The following is a 19,055-nucleotide window of genomic DNA, read 5'->3' on the forward strand; positions in this document are numbered from 1 at the left end:
GGGATATTATGATCCACTCCTTCTCGAACCTCCCCCACAATGAGTCAACATTTTGAACATCAATGGAGCTTATGAAACCCGAAATTAATATCCGATTCCATTCAGATTTGGTACATCTCAACATTTTCATCAATACAAGATTTGTTATAAAGATGGTAGAGAACGGAGCATTTCATCTGGTACCTCCCCCACAAAGGGTCATATTTTTAAAATCCACGAAGGTAATAAATCACAAAATCAAGATCTGATTCCAATCAGATGCAGCTCAGAAATACATTTGCTAAATTTTATCGAGATCGGTTCCGATTAGGATATAGCTCCCATATATAACTTCGTCCGATTTACATTTTATTGTGCACCAAACTTTTAATATTTGTCCAAATGGGATGGAATTTGGCACTTATGACCGAATTAAGTGTAGAAGCTGGTATGTCAAATTTGGTGAAGATCGGTTCAGATATAGCAATAGCTCCCATATATACTGTTCATCCGATTTGTTATATTTGTTACCCACAGCCGTAATATGCACTCCGTAACAACGATATTCAGGGAAATATATAGCTCAGAAATATCTTTGCCAAATTTTATCGAGATCGGTTCAGATTTGGATATAGCACCCATATATTTTGCACCAAATGGACAATACAATTCCGAATTTAAATGATACAAATGCTTCGGCATATTTAGTCCTTTGAACTTTAAATTATAATTATAATCATAGCGTGTATGATTGAATTCTCCCATAAAAACTTTTAATTGTCATGCGGAGCTCTACTAAATTAGCAAAGTGGTGTAGGGTATCATAAAGTCGACCCCGACCGACTTTAGGACTTTCTTTACTGGTTTCTTATTTACTTATAGTTTTTTCTTTTTTTTTTTTTTTTTTTTTTTGGAAAATTTCCAAATTCTTTCCAAATGGCGGAGGGTATACAAAGTTCGGCACGGCCGATCTTTCTACTTTTTTAATTGTTATTTTTATATTTATTCTTTATTTATTGTTTTGACACCCATTATCTTATGAGATAATTACCCTCAAGCCCTAATTAAACTATGACTTTTCATTCAAATCCTGCAAATTCCCCGAATGCATTTCAAACATTGTATGACAGCCATTTGTTTTTTGCTCCTCCATATCCTTTATCCAATTATTTTAGTTATTTTTCCAGTTGATTGATTTGTTTTAATGAATTAAAAATTAAGAGCTGTTTAAATGGTCAGTGATATGTGTGTGTGCGAGTGTGTGTGTGTGTGGGAGAGATTACAAAATTGCATATTTTCGAATAATTTAATTTGTAATTAAATTAAATAATTTCGAAACTAAGAGGGCAGTTGGGCACTTGAAAGGGAAAATAATTAATTGTTGGTGAACTAAGGGTGTGGGAAGAGCTGGGGTGCGTATGAGTGCTGTTGAGCACGCATACGCCCCCCTAAGGGCTTGTTAACTTTCAGTTTTAAATTTAAATTGCTACAGGGGTTCTATTTGTTTTGCAACTTTTGCAACATTCCATAAATCATAAACTGGCTACGATGAGGACAACAGAAAAAAAATTTGAAATCGAGAAAAATACCAGGAAAAATACCGTTTAAAATTCTACTACAAAACTATGTGAAAAACTCATTGAAGTTTTTCATGATTTTTTTTTTTTTTTTGCTACTTCAAACTTACAAAACCAAAACTTTATTTACAACAAAAAAATTTAATTTTTTTTATTTACAACAATAAAATATTTTTACATGTTTTGGTTTTTGTTTCTCTTCTTTTTTTATTTTTATTTTGGTTTGGCATTACTTACACCTTTTTGATCTTTACGGTTTAGTAGAACCATTTTGTTTGGAGTTTTTGGTGGACTTAGAATTTCATGGAAATTTCGATGTTGTTGTTGTTGTGGAAAAATGTCACAGAAGTTTGCTCGAGTTGCCAGTTATGATGGTTGTCGGGTTTGGCAGATTAAAAACTTTGTTTTGAAACCCAAAAAATAAACAGGACTCGCATTTGGTCATCCGTCCATTTGGCATCGAGGCAAACGGAAGTCTGCTTTTTTCGGTTTTTTTTTTTTCAATTCCACAAACCCATAAAAAAATCCGCAGTTAAACGTCACCTGGCATCTGATGTTCGACAGACTGTTAGGATTTTTTTCTCAGATGTCTGTGTTGCAAAATCCGCTGTTTTTTTTTGGCAACAATGTTTTGTCTGTTTTGTAGCCAAAATAAAACTCACATTTGAAAACTTTGTTTTACTATTTTCCAAGTGGCACTTTCATTTGGTTTTCATGACACTTTTTTATGACGAGAATTTTTTTGTGGAAAATGTAAATTTTACAGCACCAAATTGTTTTGAAATTTTTATTTTACAGACTTTCTAGTCTTCTTTATAGATTTAATATGAATATTAATATTAATTTAAATTATGAACTTTTAGATTTGAATGAGAAATATTTATTGGAGTTGTGACAATGCTTATGTAGTTCCATAGAATTCGGGTGTTCTTTATGAAAACCCTGCGTATGAGTGATATGAAATATATGACACTCATCAAATCACTCATACGTTTAGGAAGTGATGTACTGAACTAGATTGACACAACTCTTTTAAGTACTAATTAAACATGAGTTTGTTACATGTGGCGTATGATTAATGACTGGCGAAATGTTGCTCATACGCAGAGATGGTGTATATTTTCTTTAAGCAAAGGGTAATGAAAATATACTTTGAGGACTTCTTTTCGGTAACAGTATTCGAACAGTCATTATTTCCATAGAAAAAAAATGGAAACCCTCCACTTTCTATAGAAAAGAGGACCTTTAAATATATTTTTATACGAAAAAGATGCCAATGGTTCCTTCAATTTTTTTCTCAAAAAAAAGAAAATGACCCCGGGGATGCTTTCAATTGCTTTCTCAAGAAAAAAGGAAGTCAAATTTATTTCTAAGAAAAAAAGGCTCCAAGGCTATTTTTCCGCAGAATAAATGGTCCCAAGGTGAGATAGGAGCCACGAGACCCTTCTGTTTGCAGGAAAGATTGGCTTCCAGAGGCACTTCATTTATTTATTTATTTATTTATTTATTTTTTTTTTTTTTTTTGTTAATTGCCCAAGCCAACATAGAGCCTGGTTTTCTTGGAAAAAAAATAAAAAATATTAGAGTCGTATTTTTTTTAAACAAAATCAAGGTCCTTTTTCAAGAGAAAACATTTGGAAAACCTGTTTCCAGCAGGAAAAAACTTAGTGAGACCCCTTAGGCTCAAGAAAACATCGAAGTAACACATGAAACCTATTTTTCTATAACTAAGACATCGTAAGAGGCCTTTTTTCTATTTTTATATATTTTTTTATTTTTAAGAAAAAAACTCAAAAGGCCTAATTCTGAGGCCTATTTTTCTATAGAAACAAATTCCAGAGGCCTTTTTCTTTGGTTTTTTTTTTCCCTTTCAAGACTTTAATTTGCTACAGAAAACAATTGTTTTCTATAGGACAAAACAGCACATTAGATATACTCCCAAAGCCAACTTGGAGCCCCTTTAATGGAAAAATGGGGTAATTTCTTCCTTCATAAAATATCAAAGGTCCCCTAAAGAATTTTTCATCCATAAAACATTTGAAAATATAGACACACATATAAAGAAAAAATAATAAATCCTCTTGAGACCCCTTAGGGCCTAGAACACACGAGACCTACATTTCTATAAATAAAGCATCGTAAGGTCTGAAAAACGTCTTTTTTCTACTTTATTCGTCTAAGGAAAAATTCAAAAGCGGTCCTCCTGGGGTCTATTTTACTATTGAAGCAAATTCCAGAGACCTATTCCTGCGGAGTTCTTTCTCTTTCTGCAGAAAAAAAATCGAGAGGCCTCCGAGTGGTCTTTTTTACTTAAGAAAAAAATCGTAAGGACCCTGTAAGTTCTTTTTCTAAAGGAAAAAAATCAGAGGGTTATTTTTCTATTGAAAAAAACGAGAGTTCTTCGGAGGACATATCTTATATAGAAAAAATCTAGAGGCCTCTGGTCTTTTTTCGAAAGCCTTTGGGAGACTTTTATATAGAAAAAAATCTGGAGGCCCCTGGAAGGCCATTTTTATGGTAATAATCAAGAGGCCTCTGTATTGAAATTTTTTATATTCAAAAAATCAAGGACCTCTGCGAAGTCTTTTTATTTTCTATAGAAAAAAATCAAAAGGCCTCTGTTGGAGGTGTTTTTTCTTGGAGGACATTTTTTCTGCTATAGAAAAAATCGCTAGACCTCAGAGAGGTCTTCTTTCTAAAGAAAAAATCGGAAGACCTCAGAGAGTTCTTTTTCTCTATAGAAACAAACCACAAGACCTCGGAGAGGTTTTTTTTCTGTAGAAAAAATACCTAATTTCACCCAATACCCAACTTAGTACTATTTTTAGTACTTTTCGCACACATATTATACACATTTCAAAAACCATCTACATATCTTAACAGCAGATACCAACAGTGACATTTATCAAATTTCAACATTACAGACCTATTCCTTCAGCCAATACCAAATTTAGTACTATTTAGTGATTTTCGTACAAAATAGTACAGTTTCCCGGAACCCCCTCCATTTACCCGGCTACACATGAAGAGCGACCCTTATACCAAATTTCAGATTTCAAGCACTTTATACTCACCCAATATCAAATTGTACCAAATATAGTACTGATTAGTACTTTTCATGCACTTTAGGTACCCATTTGTCAAAACCACATCTTTATTGTAAATTCATCACCAACAGGGACCCCAATACAAAATTTCGAAATTCCAGCTTCATCCGTTCACCCCAAAACCAAACTGTTACAAATTTAGTACCATTTAGTACAATTGCCACACTTAGTGCATATTTCCAAAACCATCTTCAAATACCAAATTTACATTCCAATCCTGATTCTCATACCAAATGTCAAGTCTCAGCTCTAGCCATTCACATAATACCAAATGGTACCATTTCTGGAAATTTTGTACCATTTTAGAACTTTTGGTAACCTGAAGGTTCATATTTTCAAAAACCTTTGGTACATCTATCCTGTACTCCATCAGTGACTCTCATTCCAAATTTGAGAATTCCAACTCATCCCGTTTGTCCAGAACAAATTAATAAGTTTTTAGTACATTTTATTACTATTCGTACCATTTTAGTACTAATTTCCAAAACCCCAGCCTTGTCACAGGCCTAGGCATAAAGACTGGTCCTCGTGCAAATTTTCAAAATTTTGGCTTCAGCCGTTTCATCTGGGCATTGATTCTCAGTCAGTCAGTTATTTCACTACTCTTTCACTGATGTATTGGCAAAATCGACTGGTGATATTTAACTAGTTTCTAAAGAAAAAAATCGTGAGGCCCCGGGGGTATATTTTTTCTGGGAAAAACAAATTGGCCTCTTGAGTTATTTTTTTATTAAAAAAAATTGTATTTATTTTCTTAATATTCCTGTGGCGTATGAGTTATGCACCATCAAATATAGCTCATACGCACTATGTGACATTCTTTAAACTGGGATTTACGCAGACATTTTTTGAACTCAATATTTTTATAGTATTTTCAATTAATAATTTTTTTTATTTCATTTTTTTTTTTTTCATTTATATATTTTTCACTATATTCCACAGTTTTGCATTAAAAATTTTTTTATTTATTTTTTTTTTACTTTTTTTCACCACAAATTTCATTGGCTGCTGTCTTTTAGCTTCCGTTGTTAGCGCTTATAAATCCCCACGAAAACTGTTCGACATACACACAAAACAACAAGTTGGCATGGATGATCGTAACACTCAGCTGGATATGGAGCCAAATAATTTTAAAATTGAAATGTATGAAAGAAAAACACAATCAATTATATTTTGGAAATTTCAAGTTTTCTTTTTTTTTTTAATTGCAAAATCAGATCAAGAAAAATACGGCAAAGCAAAAAAAAAAAGAGACTGAATATTTCATGTTCCATTGGGCCTCGTGAAATAATATTTTTAAATTTTTAATATTTGCTCTTCGCACACTTAAGAAGCCAAGAGCGAAAAAGCCTACCAGAAAATAAAGTATTCCATCAAAATTTGGTATACATGACCGGTGATGGATCAATGCAAAGATGAAATACCAAAAAAAGAAAATAATGGGATTTTTTCCGATAATAAATATTGGCAGCTAAGATGAGAGCTTTTAAGTTTGTAAAATCCACAATTGAATAAGAAATATTTTGAATAATTATTATTATTTTTTGTAGTCTCTAATCTCAATGTGTTTATTTTGTAAAATGGCATGTTATTGTTTTTTTTTTTTTTTTTTTTTTTTGTTTTTGATTATCAAAATATTTGTATTTCAACAAATTACAATTTGAGTAATTAAATGTAATAACATGAGTTCAGCAAATTTGATTCAAGTGTGATGTGGTTTCATAAACAATTCATTTGAAACTTAACCCTCAAATCACTCAAAAGTAAGTTGTGAAGCCAACGAACAGAAAAAAGGGGGAAAAAGACCTCAAAGAGAGGTCTCTCGATTTTTTCTCTGGCGATTTTTTTTCTGGTTATTTTTTAGAGAAATAATAAACCTCTAAAAGAGAGGTCTGGTGATATTTTTTCAAGAGAAAAAAATTGACCTCCATATAGAAGGTCTATCGATTTTTCCTATAGATAAAAATAGACCTCACTAGAAGAAGTATATCGATTTTTCTAAAGAGAAGGTCTATCGATTTTTTTTCTGACGATTTTTTTTTTCTATAGAAAAATACACCTCTAGAACAGAGGTCTGGTGATTTTTTCCAAAAAAAAAATTACCTTCATAGAGGAGATCTATCAATTATTTTCTATAGAAAATAAGGTCAGGATGAATGGATAGATCTGAAAACCTGAACTTTTGGTGTCTTTGGTTGAAAAAAAGAGCTTCTTTTGGAAATGTGTACTATAATTTTTCGAAAAGTACTAAATGGTAGTTAATGTGGCATTGGCCTAAGGCATAGGACTGGAATATTCAAATTTAATATTGAGATCTCCGTTGGTATCTTGAATTACGATATTGAGGTGGTTTTGAAACTGTGTACCATTACTGTACGAAAAGTACTAAGCAGTACTAAATTTAGGATTGGGTGAAGGAATAGAGTTGAAATCCTGAAAATTGTCGTCGATGTTACTGACTTCCCTGGAAATATGTTTTTCTATAGAAGCACCCTTTAGAGGTCTCTAAAAAAATCGGAGACCTTAGAAACTGAGGTCTTGCGATTTTTTTCTATAGACAAAAATAGGCGACTTTTTTTTCTATAGAAAAAATAGACCTCAGAAACTGAGGTCTGGCGACGATTTTTTTCTATTGAAAAAAATAGACCTCAGAAACTGAGGTCTGGAAAAAAAGACCTCCAACAAAGGGAGGTCTATCGATTTTTTTCTATAGAAAAAAATACTTCCAACGAAGGGAGGTCTATCGATTTTTTTTCTATAGAAAAAAAGACCTCCAACGAAGGGAGATCTATCGATTTTTTTCTATAGAAAAAAAGACCTCCAACGAAGGGAGATCTATCGATTTCTTTCTATAGAAAAAAAGACCTCCAACGAAGGGAGATCTATCGATTTCTTTCTATAGAAAAAAAGACCTCCAACGAAGGGAGATCTATCGATTTTTTTCTATAGAAAAAAAAGACCTCCAACGAAGGGAGGTCTATCGATTTTTTTCTATAGAAAAAAAAGACCTCCAACGAAGGGAGGTCTATCGATTTTTTTCTATAGAAAAAAAAAGACCTCCAACGAAGGGAGGTCTATCGATTTTTTTTCTACAGAAAAAAAAGACCTCCAACGAAGGGAGGTCTATCGATTGTTTTCTATAGAAAAAAGACCTCCAGCCGAGGAAGGTCTATCGATTTTTTCTATAGGAAAAAAAGACCTTCAGCGATGGATTTTTTTTCTAAGGAAAAATACCTCCAACGAAGGTCTATGGATTTTTTCTATAGAAAAAAGGTCTCCAGTGAGAGGAGGTCCATCGACTTTTTTTCTATAGAAACAAAGACCTCCAACGAAGGGAGGTCTATAGATTTTTTCCATAGAAAAAAGACCCCCAACGAAGGGATGTCCATGGATTTTTTTTCATAGAAAAAAAAAACCTCCAGCGAGGAGAGGTCTGGCGATTTTCTTCCATAGAAAACGAAGAAAAAAAGATCTATATAAAAAAGGAGGTCCTTCGAATTTTCTACGGAAATTTTTAAATTTTTTTTCTATAGAAAAAAAGACCTATAGAATAAAAGACCTCCCCATATAACGGCACCTCCCAATATTCGGTATTTTGATGCTTTTAGCAACATTATTCACCGATTTTTTTATTCAAGTTTCGGATTTGCATATTGTAATGGTTTATAACAAAAGTTGCCTATGCATGTTCACGTCGTCGTATAGACCCTAATATAGCAGCTACATTCGGTATTTTTAAGATTTTAACAGAATTTCTGCATTGGAATTGGAATTTTTAAGAATTTCCAAATTCGTTTCAAATGCTGGAGGGTATTCAAAGTTTGGCCCGGCCGAACTTACAGCTTTTTTACTTGTTTTTTTTTTTTTTTTTTTTTTTTTTTTTTTGAAAAAAAAAACCTCCCAAGAGGAAGTTTTTCGATTCTTTTCCTCCTTCGGCTTTTTTATTTATTTATTTTTTTTTAAATAATACTTCAACCTCAGTTTTCCGGATTTTTTTTTCTCTAAAAAAAATAATTTTTGTCCTTGAATTCTTAACTTAATCTCTATTTGCTTTACGCATTAAGTTTTAATAAACAATTATCACTGTTTAATAAATATTTCATTATTAAATCAAATTAACAAATGATGATTATTAAATGTTTGCATTGTTGTTATTATTGTTCTGCGGGACTAATTGAGTATTAATTTATGTAGATGTAACAAATAGTTGTTGGTTATAAATAAAATAGCCACTTATAGGCACATAAAGTTATTAACATTTATTAAATTTTATGGCATAAACAAACAAAAAGCTGGACCTACAATTACTGCACAGAAAAAAGAATGAAAATATTTAACCAATAACAACAAAAGCCACGTCGGCAAAAAATTTGCATAAAAAAACGCACACACAGACACAGTTAAATAAAATGCTGTGGAAGACCCAAAAAGAAAAAAAAATTGAAAATAATTTTTTCTTTTTTATTTATTTTTTTTTTTTTTTTTTTCAAAAAAAAAAACATCCTTAATCATGACCATAATCTCAATTGAAACAAAAAAACAATAACAACATCATCATAAATATATGGAGAAAAATATTTATTTATTTATTTGTTTGTTTGTGTTTTCCTTTTTGTGGCTAATGAAATCCAAAAAGCAACAGCAACAACAACAACACCAACTAGTGCCCAACAATTTAAATGCGAAAAATATCATAAAAAAATATATTTTCCGATTATTATTAACATGGCCTGGCTGAAAGTGCAAAATACCCTGTGTTTGCCTTGTCTCTGGTGCAGAATGTTAAGTAAATGTTTGAATTGTGTTATGATGTGGTTGTGTGTATGGTTGTGTGTATGTAAACGATCGGGTGTGTGTGTGTGTGAATGTGAAAGTGGCATAGTTTTTTTTTAGGGCATCACAATTATTTGCGTTCTCGACAAAAAAAAAAACAAAATATTTATACAAATATTGAACTTATTTACTATTTGCATTCCGAATAGGCCATTCTCCGTGGGAATATCAGCAATATTGGGTTATTCACATGAATAATAATAACATTTTGGTATTTGATAATAATTTCCATAGAAAAAAATAAGAGACCTCCTCTTTGAGGTATTTTTTCCGGAAAAATATTACCAGACCTCTTTTTGGGGCTTTTTATACCCTCCAATAAAAGCTATAGAGAGTATACAGGGTGAGATGAAAAAAAATGCAACCAAATTAAGACTGCTGCCATCTCTAAGCCACTCGTCCGACAGCTCTTAAAATTATTCCAGTTACAGCTCATGATATTGTTTACAAGCGTACAAAAGCATTTTGATGAGAATTTTCCAGAAAAAAAATTATTCGTGATGGAATTCAAGCGTGATATTAAGATTTCTTTATATTTGGCTGGAAAACCACAAGTGGCTATCGTTGGGGCACTCCAGCATTTAAATGTGAATAAATCTTTTGTGTCTCTTTTGCGTCTCGTCCCGACGTCAAGGAAGTGGACGGAAGAAAAAAATGGTTCGAAAAGAAAAAAAAAGCAACTTAATCGAAACATGTCGCAGAGGCCGAAAAATGGCTCGTGAGCTGAACATATCGCAATATTCCATCCGGCAAATATTAAAAAATGAATTCGGGGTATAGCCATTGAAATTTCAAATTCCAAAAGTGCAACTTACACCGCAAAACAAAGAAAATAGACTCAAAAGAGCTAAAGAGTTGCTTCGCTAGGCCGAAAGTGGTGAACTGCCAAATTTGGTTTCTTCCGATGAGAAAACATTCGTTGTCCAGCAGTTTGTAAAGAAACAAAATGATCGTGAAAGGTCGGCTGAAAATGTACACCTTCGGTTGGCCACCAGAACTCAAGCGCCGGCCATGGTGATGGTGTGGGCCGCATTAACAGCTGATGGTCGCTCTCCGCTCGTAATAATCGAACATCAGAATAAATGCCGAATATTATCGCGAAAATATTCTGGAGGGCGTATTAAAGCCTTGGGCACGTAAACATTTTGGCCACAGACCTTGGACATTCCAACAGGACTCAGCACCATCGTAGTCAGCACGCGCCATCCAAGAATGGTTACAAAATGAGGTTTCTCGCTTTATTTCCATATCACAATGACCACCAAAATCTCCGGATACCAATCCGTTGGACTATTGTGTCTGCAGTTTTTTTGGAAAGCAAGGTTGGCACTAAAAAATACCAAAGTGTCGGTCACCTCTGGCAAGCGCTTCGCCGGGAATGGGCCAAAATACCGCAGAGCAACATTGTGGCAGCGTATGACGGTTTCATTGGCCGTTTGAAGGCCATAATTCGTGCCAAAGGTGACCAATTCGAACGAATAATCTAAACTTATTCTAAAAGTTGATTTCCGACAATTTTTGCTTTCATTCAATAAAATTAAAAAAATGTAATAATTACGGCGTTTGACTTTATTGCAGTTTTTTTTATCTCACCCTGTATAGTTGTACGAAAAGTACTAAATGGTACTTAATTTGATATAAGGTCAAGGGATCGGACTGAAATCCTCAAATTTGATATTTAGGTGTCTGTGGGTATCTGGTATTGGGATATGGGCGTGATTTTGGAAAAACGTACTATAATTGTACGAAAAGTACTAAATGGTACAATTTTTGTTTTGGTGAAGGAATGGAGCTGGAATTCCCAAATTTGATCTTGAGGTCCCTCTAGATATGTAGAATTGAGATGTAGTGATGGTTTTGGAAATGTGTACTATAATTGTACGAAAAGTACAAAATGATACTAAATTTAATATTAGATGACAATTTTATATAGACGTCACTCTTGGTGTCTGTAATTGAGAAATTGTAATTGTACGAATGGTGTTAAATTGCACTAAATATCATATTGGGTGAAGTGGTGAGGCTGGAATCCTCAAATTTGATATAGGAGTCTCTTTTTGTATCTCGAATTGAGATATGGTGGTGGATTTATCGAAACCTCCACTTGTGGGAGGGGGGGGACACTTCCTCCTAAGAGGTCTATTTTTCTCCAAAATAATAAGGAGACCTTCTCCTTGGAGGCTTCTTTTTGCATAGATAAACAATCAAGGGACCTACCATGGAGGTCTTTTTCTATAGGTCTTTTTATTCGAGGTCTTTTTTCTATAGAAAAAAAGTCAGAGACCCCTTTAGAGGTAATTTTTTCTATAGAAAAAATCAAGACATCCTTAGAGGTCATTTTTTCTATAGAAAAAAATTAGGACCAACTTAGAGCTCATTTTTTCTATAGAAAAAAAATCAGAGACCTCCTTAGAGGTTTTTTTTTCTATAGAAAAAAACCCGAGATCTCCTTTTAGGGTAGGTCTAGTTGAAAAAAATTCAAACGCGAATAGGTTACAGAGCTGTATCCTAATTTTACCTTGCAAGAGGCTAACAGAGGACATTGCCAAAGTCCCCTATTTATAGATAATTTTTCAAGGATTCTTTCCGATCGAAGTCCTTTGAAAGGTCCTCTATGCACCAATGACCTTTTCAAGGCTCTTTATTAACAAAGGACCTCCATAAGATTTTACACAAACGAACTTTTCACTGTCCTCGAAAGGCAGAGGATCTTCCGGGGGTCCTCCATGGAGAGAAGATACTATAACGATCCTCTATAGATATAGGATCTCTTCTATGTACTTATAGGTTTCCTATATGGTGGGAGAACCATTATAGGTTACTCAATAGATAGATCACCTGTTAAATGTCCTCTTTTAATAGAAAAAGAATTCAAGGTCATTTGTGGACAAAGAACTATTTAAAGGTCTTTGAAGGTCTTTGTCTTCTTTGAAGAATCCTCTGTAAAAATATGACCTTTTAAAGATCATGTAAAAGCAGAGTACATTTTAAGCGCCTTATATAGAGACACAGAAGATTTTAAGGGTCCTCAATACACAGAGGACCTTTTACGCCACCTATAGAGGTCTTGTTTCTATGAAAAGATCGAGACCTCCTCTTTGGAGGTCTTTTTTCTATAGAAAAAAATCGAAATTTCCCACTGGGAGATCTTTGGTTTTCTATAGAAAAAAAAAATCGAGATCTCTTGCTTGATGTTTAATTTCATAAAAAATCGAGATATCCTCTTTGGAGGTATTTTTGAGGTCTGGCGATTTTTTAATAAATCTGTTTTAGGTACATTTTTTCTATAGAAAAATATTGCCAGACCTCTGTTTGAGGTCCATCTGTCTCAGGTCCCTGTTTTTTTTTTCAGGGACTTTTTTTTCTATAGATCTGCCTGAGATCCCTGTTTTTTCTATAGAAAAAAATCGCCCGACCTCTCTTTAGAGTCCATTTTTTTATAGAAAAAAAAAACGATTTTTTATGAAAAAAGACCTCAAAGGAAGTTGTCTCGATTTTTTCTATAGAAGAAAAGACCTTCAAAGGGGAGATCTCAATTTTTTCTATGGAAAAAGACCTCTAAGAAGGAAGTTTCGGCTTTTTTTATCATAGAAAAAAGACATCCATTTTTTCTCTAGGAAAAAAACGAGACCTTCTCCTTGAAAGTATTTTTTTTTCTATAGAAAAAATTGAGACCTTCTCCTTAGATTATTTTCTAAAGAAAAAATCCAGAAATATACCTTTTTTCTATAGGAAAAAAAATCGAGACCTCCTGCTTGGAGTCCTCCCCCAATGGAGTTCTTTTTTCTATAGAAAAAATTTGAGGCCTCCCCCTATGGAGGTATTTTTTTATATAAAAAATCGAGACATCTACATTTTGAAGTTTTTTTTCTTTTTTGATACCTTCCCTTATGAAGGTGAGTTTTTCTTTTTTCTAGAAAAAAAATCCAGATATCTCTCTACAGGTAGCTAGACCTCATTGTAGATCTATATATTTTTTCTTCTATAGAAAAAAATTCCAAATTTTTTGGTCTTTTTAGAAAAACACTCCTTGTAATTCAATTATCCCACGCTGAATGGCATATGGGAACAATCTGCTTTACAATCATGTTAACAGCAAGCATATCGCACACTTCGATGATTTCAATTTTTTTTTGTTTTCCTTTTTTGTTGTTGTTGTTTTCTAACTTACATTTTTGAATTGTTGGCACACCGAAGCATAGTAATTTTCTAATTTCGATGAAAAAATGGTCATATGTGGAGATGATGTAAATCAAAGTGAACACCAGTAAAAAATCACACTTTAACACCGGAGTTTTTTTTTGCAGCTGAAAATTACAGCTAAAAAAACGGAAAATCATTCAGGATTCGTGGGAAATATTTCTGCTCTTCAATGGCTATGGCAATGTTATGGTCAGTGAATTTATGAATGGAAACGATTGGGATTTTTATTTATTTATTTTTTGAACAAAAAAAATTCGCACAAACACTTTGACACTTTGGCATTAAATATTTATTCAAACACTTGGAAATTATTTCAGCATTTATGGATTTATTTAATTGGAAAAAGGTGTTGAATGGGTTGTTTGTTTATTTTTTTTTTAAATTTTTTATAGATGTAAATAAATTGTTACTTTTATTCAATATATATACGCTTTGTTTAAAACCTGCGAACAACCAAACGCCGAAGCTCTTAATTTGGGATTAATTGGAAACCATAAAATAGTTTTTATTATCTTTTATTTTTTTCACAATCCCGCCACTTGCGAATTTTTGTTTTAATTTCCACTATATATTGTTATTTTTTTATTAATTAATTTTAAATATTTCTTTAATTTTATTTTTTGTATTTCCTGTTTTTTATTATTTTTCAAACGTCCATTGCTGTTTCTTTTAACCGCCGCGTTTCAACAATGGCCTATTTCTACCAAAATGCACTGGAATATATACCTTCTGGTCCGTTGAAAAATAGAGGAAAATAAAAACAACAAAAATAAATACGAATGAAATGGCCAAAGCCGTTTATTTTGTTTGTTCCCCATTCCTCGCAGGCCCTCCCTTCCAAAAAAATACCCATATTCTCTACAAATTTTATTTTGTTGTTATTTTTGTTTTATTTTATTTTTTTCCATTACTGGTCATTTCTAGGGTCTTTCGGCCTAATTCAATTAGCGGGAAGTGTCAAACATTGTTAAATATTAAGACGTCATACAGGTCGCTTAAAATTATGCATATGGTCTGAGCACATTGCATAGAAAAACGAAAGACTTCAAACAGAGGTCTCTCGATTTTTTGTATAGAAAGAATAGACCTCCAACAGAGGTCTCTCGATTTTTTTCTATAGAAAAAAATTAGACCTCTAGAACAGAGGTCTCTCGACTTTTTTCTATAGAAAAAAATTAGACCTCTAGAACAGAGGTCTCTCGATTTTTTTCTATAGAAAAAAATTAGACCTCTAGAACAGAGGTCTCTCGATTTTTTTCTATAGAAAAAAATAGACCTCTAGAGCAGAGGTCTCTCGATTTTTTGCTATAGAAAAAAATAGACCTCTAGAACAGAGGTCTCTCGATTTTTTTCTATAGAAAAAAATTAGACCTCTAGAACAGAGGTCTCTCGAACAGAGGTCTCTAGAACAGAGGTCTCTCGATTTTTTTCTATAGAAAAAAATAGACCTCTAGAACAGAGGTCTCTCGATATTTTTCTATAGAAAAAAATAGACCTCTAGAACAGAGGTCTCTCGATATTTTTCCATAGAAAAAATAGACCTCTAGAACAGAGGTCTCTCGATTTTTTTCTATAGAAAAAAATAGACCTCTAGAACAGAGGTCTCTCGATTTTTTGCTATAGAAAAAAATAGACCCCTAGAACAGAGGATTCTCGATTTTTTAGAAAAATTTATAGAAAAAAATAGACCTCTAGAACAGAGGTCTCTCGATTTTTTGCTATAGAAAAAAATAGACCCCTAGAACAGAGGTCTCTCGATTTTTTTCTATAGAAAAAAATAGACCTTTAGAACAGAGGTCTCTCGATTTTTTGCTATAGAAAAAAATAGACCTCTAGAACAGAGGTCACTCGATTTTTTTCTATAGAAAAAAATTAGACCTCTAGAACAGAGGTCTCTCGATTTTTTTCTATAGAAAAAAATTAGACCTCTAGAACTGAGGTCTCTCGATTTTTTTTTTTCTATAGAAAAAAATTAGACCTCTAGAACAGAGGTCTCTCGATTTTTTTCTATAGAAAAAATAGACCTCTAGAACAGAGGTCCGATGATTTTTTTCTATAGAAAAAAATAGACCTCTAGAGCAGAGGTCTCTCGATTTTTTTCTATAGAAAAAAATAGACCTCAGAAACTGAGGTCTCTCGATTTTTTTCTATAGAAAAAATAGACCTCTAGAACAGAGGTCTCTCAGACCTCTTTTTGAGGTCTTTTTTTCTATAGAAAAAAACCGAGAGACCTCTGATTGAGGTCTTTTTTTCTATAGAAAAAACCCGAGAGACCTCTGTTCTAGAGGTCTATTTTTTTCTATAGAAAAAAAATCCTCAGTCAGAGGTCTCTCGGTTTTTTTCTATAGAAAAAATAGACCTCAAACAGAGGTCTGGCGATTTTTTCTATAGAAAAAAAGACCTCGAACAGAGGTCTGGCGATTTTTTCTATTGAAAAAAAGACCTCAAACAGAGGTCTGGCGATTTTTTCTGTAGAAAAAAAGACCTCAAACAGAGGTCTCTCAGACCTCTTTTTGAGGTCTTTTTTCTATAGAAAAAAAGACCTCAATCAGAGGTCTCTCGGTTTTTTTCTATAGAAAAAAAGACCTCAATCAGAGGTCTCTCGGTTTTTTTCTATAGAAAAAAAGACCTCAATCAGAGGTCTCTCGGTTTTTTTCTATAGAAAAAAGACCTGAAACAGAGGTCTGGCGACTTTTTTTTTCTATAAAAAATAGACCTCGATTTTTCTTTATAGGAAAAAAGATCTCTAGAACAGTGGTCTGGCGATTTTTTTCTATCGAAAAAAAGACCTCAAACAGAGGTCTGGCGATTTTTTTCTATTAAAACAAGAACTCCAGTCTCGCGATTTTTTTCTGTTAAAAAAAAATCCCAATCCTTTCGGTGCAATATTCAATTCCTTAAATATTCTCCAATATATCCTGCAATAAATCTGATGTGGTTGTAATTTTTCCCAGTCATATATTTATGAGGAGATATTAAATAAAATACCACATAAGCTTTAAAATGTATGCTCATAACATAAATATCTACTCACACACACACTCATATAGACATGAGAGTGTGTGTGACTTCAGGTGACACTTAATCCATAACAACGTTGGTCAGATTTGTCCTTATTTCAAATGACAAACCCAAAAGAGTATATAAGCATTCCAACAGAAGGTAATATGAAGTGAAGGTGTATTAGGGTGGGTCGAGGTACAAAAAAAAATAAAAAGAAAAAACTCTTGCAAGAGTCTGACAGATGACTTCAGAGAATATATTAAAGGTCCTCGAGGACGTTTTTAAGGGGCATCAATGGCAAAAGGATCTTCTAAGACCTCTTCGAGGACATAGGAGCATTTAAAGGTCCACCATAAACAAAGGACCCCTTAAAGGTGTTTTATAAACAAAGGACCTTTACGGGACTCTATGCACAAAATAGGTTTAAGAGGTCACCAATTGACAGGGGGTCCCCGAAAGAGAGAGGAACTTTTTACAAGGCCTCACATCGACAAAGGGTCCCCTGTGGACGGAAGACTTTTCAGGGACTCTCCGTGGAGAGAAGAATTTATCAAAATCCTTCATAGATGGTGGACCTCTATAGACCGAGGACCTTTTAAAGTTCCCATATGTTCAGAGAACTATTTAGGTTCCTCGATCCATAGAGGACCTCCTAACGGTTAAAGGCTCATTCAAAGTCCTCTGTGTAAATTAAACTAATTAAACGTCATCTAAGGAAGATAACCACATAAATGTCCTTTTTAAAATCTTCTGTCGAAAGAGGATCTTTTAAAGTTCATATAAAGACAGAGGAGGTTTATGTGGACACAGATCGCTGCAAGGGTCTTCTATATACAGAAAGTCTTTTATGCGACCTCTATGGACAAAGGAACTTTTAAAGACCCTCTGTACCTTTTAGGGATCTTCCATGGACTTAAGACCTTTGTAGTCTATAGATATCTATGGAAGAGGATTTGTTGAATGTCCCTTTTAAGAATAACCTGTGAAAATAGGAACTTTTAAGAGCCTTATATGGACACAGAACGTTTCAAAGGTCCTCCATAGACAGAGGACCGTTTAAGCAGCCTCAATGGACAAAGGGCCTTTTAAAAGTCAGAGGGTCTTCTATGGAGAGAGACCTTTTTGGGGTCATTTATGATCAGAGGACCTTTTACAGATTCCCGATGGACCCTTCAAAGGTCAGTTATGTACAAAAAATCCCTTTAAAGGACATCTATTGCCAAAGTATATTTTCTTGGTCCACATTGTACACCCATCCTTTTAAAGGTCTTCTATGGTCAGAGGACTTATTAAAGGTTCCCTATTAACAGAAAACATTTTCATGGTGCTCTATGGACCGAGGGCCATAAAAGGATAGTTCATACACGGGAAACCATAAAAAGGACTAGAGGACCTTTTAAGAATATTCTTATGAGAGAAGGCCTGCAAAAGGTCCTTTTAAGGTCCTCTTTGGACATATAACCTTTGGTCCCTCTATTGACAGGATACCCCTTAAACGTCCTCTATGAGTACATGACCTTCCAAAGGACATCTATGCACAGAAATCCCTTTAAGGGACCTCCATTGAAAGATGATATTTTAAGGTCCTACTTATAAAGGGGAGCATTTTAACGGAACGGAAAACCAGTCAAGGAACATCTATGGGCAGATGCCCTTTTAAGGGTCCTCTTTTAAGAGAACACCTGCAAAAGGCTCTTTATGGTCGAATTTCCTTTTAAAGGTCACCTCAAAAATTCTCTAGGGACATAGGATCATCATTGGTCAATGGACCTTTTAAGGTCCGCTGTGTACATAGGACCTTTTCAAGGACTCGATAGGTGGAGGACCTCTAATGCTGTTTTAGGCACAAATGACATTTACAAGATTCTCTATGTACTTAAGACCATTTAAAGGTTCCTTATGTACCGTAGATCCTTTAGGGGTCCTTCGTGGACAGAGACCATTGAAGGGTCCTTTTTGGACAGAATCTCCATGGACAAGCGACCCTACAAAGGTCTCATTATGTTCTATGTAAATGTGCTGGAGGACCTTTTAAGCGTTCTCTATAGAAAGAGGATCTTTTAATGGGATTCTATAAGGTGGATATTTTTTAAAGGTTCTTTATGGCCCTGAGGACTTCGAAAGGTCCCCTATAGCCAAAGGTTATTTTATTGGTTCTCTATGGATATTTCATCCTTAAAAATTATTTTATGGGCAAAGGGCAATTTGGTTTTCAGCTATTGGCAGCGGATTTGACAAAGGTACACTAAGGACAGGAGAACTTTAATTGGACTTTAAGGACAGAGGACCTATATGGACTGAGAACCAATCACTGATCCTCCAATACAGAGAGCCTTTATATGTCCTATATTGA

At 33.7% G+C, this 19,055-nt stretch overlaps 1 protein-coding gene across 4 annotated transcripts in view; it reads right to left on the reverse strand.

Moving 5' to 3' along the window:
• Window positions 1–14,264, reverse strand: part of LOC101899557 (transient-receptor-potential-like protein) — a 57,449-nt gene extending 43,185 nt beyond the window's left edge. Inside the window, exons 1-2 of one of the 4 annotated variants that reach the window (XM_059128885.1) lie at window positions 14,143–14,264; window positions 1,794–2,367 (exon numbers count right to left, since the gene is read on the reverse strand). In XM_059128885.1, the coding sequence (XP_058984868.1) occupies window positions 1,794–1,826 (33 nt within the window). In that variant the 5' untranslated portion in view covers window positions 1,827–2,367; window positions 14,143–14,264. Of the gene's footprint in view, window positions 1–1,793; window positions 2,368–13,667; window positions 14,055–14,142 lie in introns of those variants that run through there. The other 3 variants (XM_059128886.1, XM_059128884.1, XM_059128883.1) reach the window with 3 other exon arrangements.
• Between the last annotated feature and the right edge of the window lie 4,791 nt (window positions 14,265–19,055).

The sequence above is a fragment of the Musca domestica genome, unplaced genomic scaffold (assembly GCF_030504385.1).
Source record: "Musca domestica strain aabys unplaced genomic scaffold, Musca_domestica.polishedcontigs.V.1.1 58, whole genome shotgun sequence".
Classification (NCBI taxonomy): domain Eukaryota; kingdom Metazoa; phylum Arthropoda; class Insecta; order Diptera; family Muscidae; genus Musca; species Musca domestica.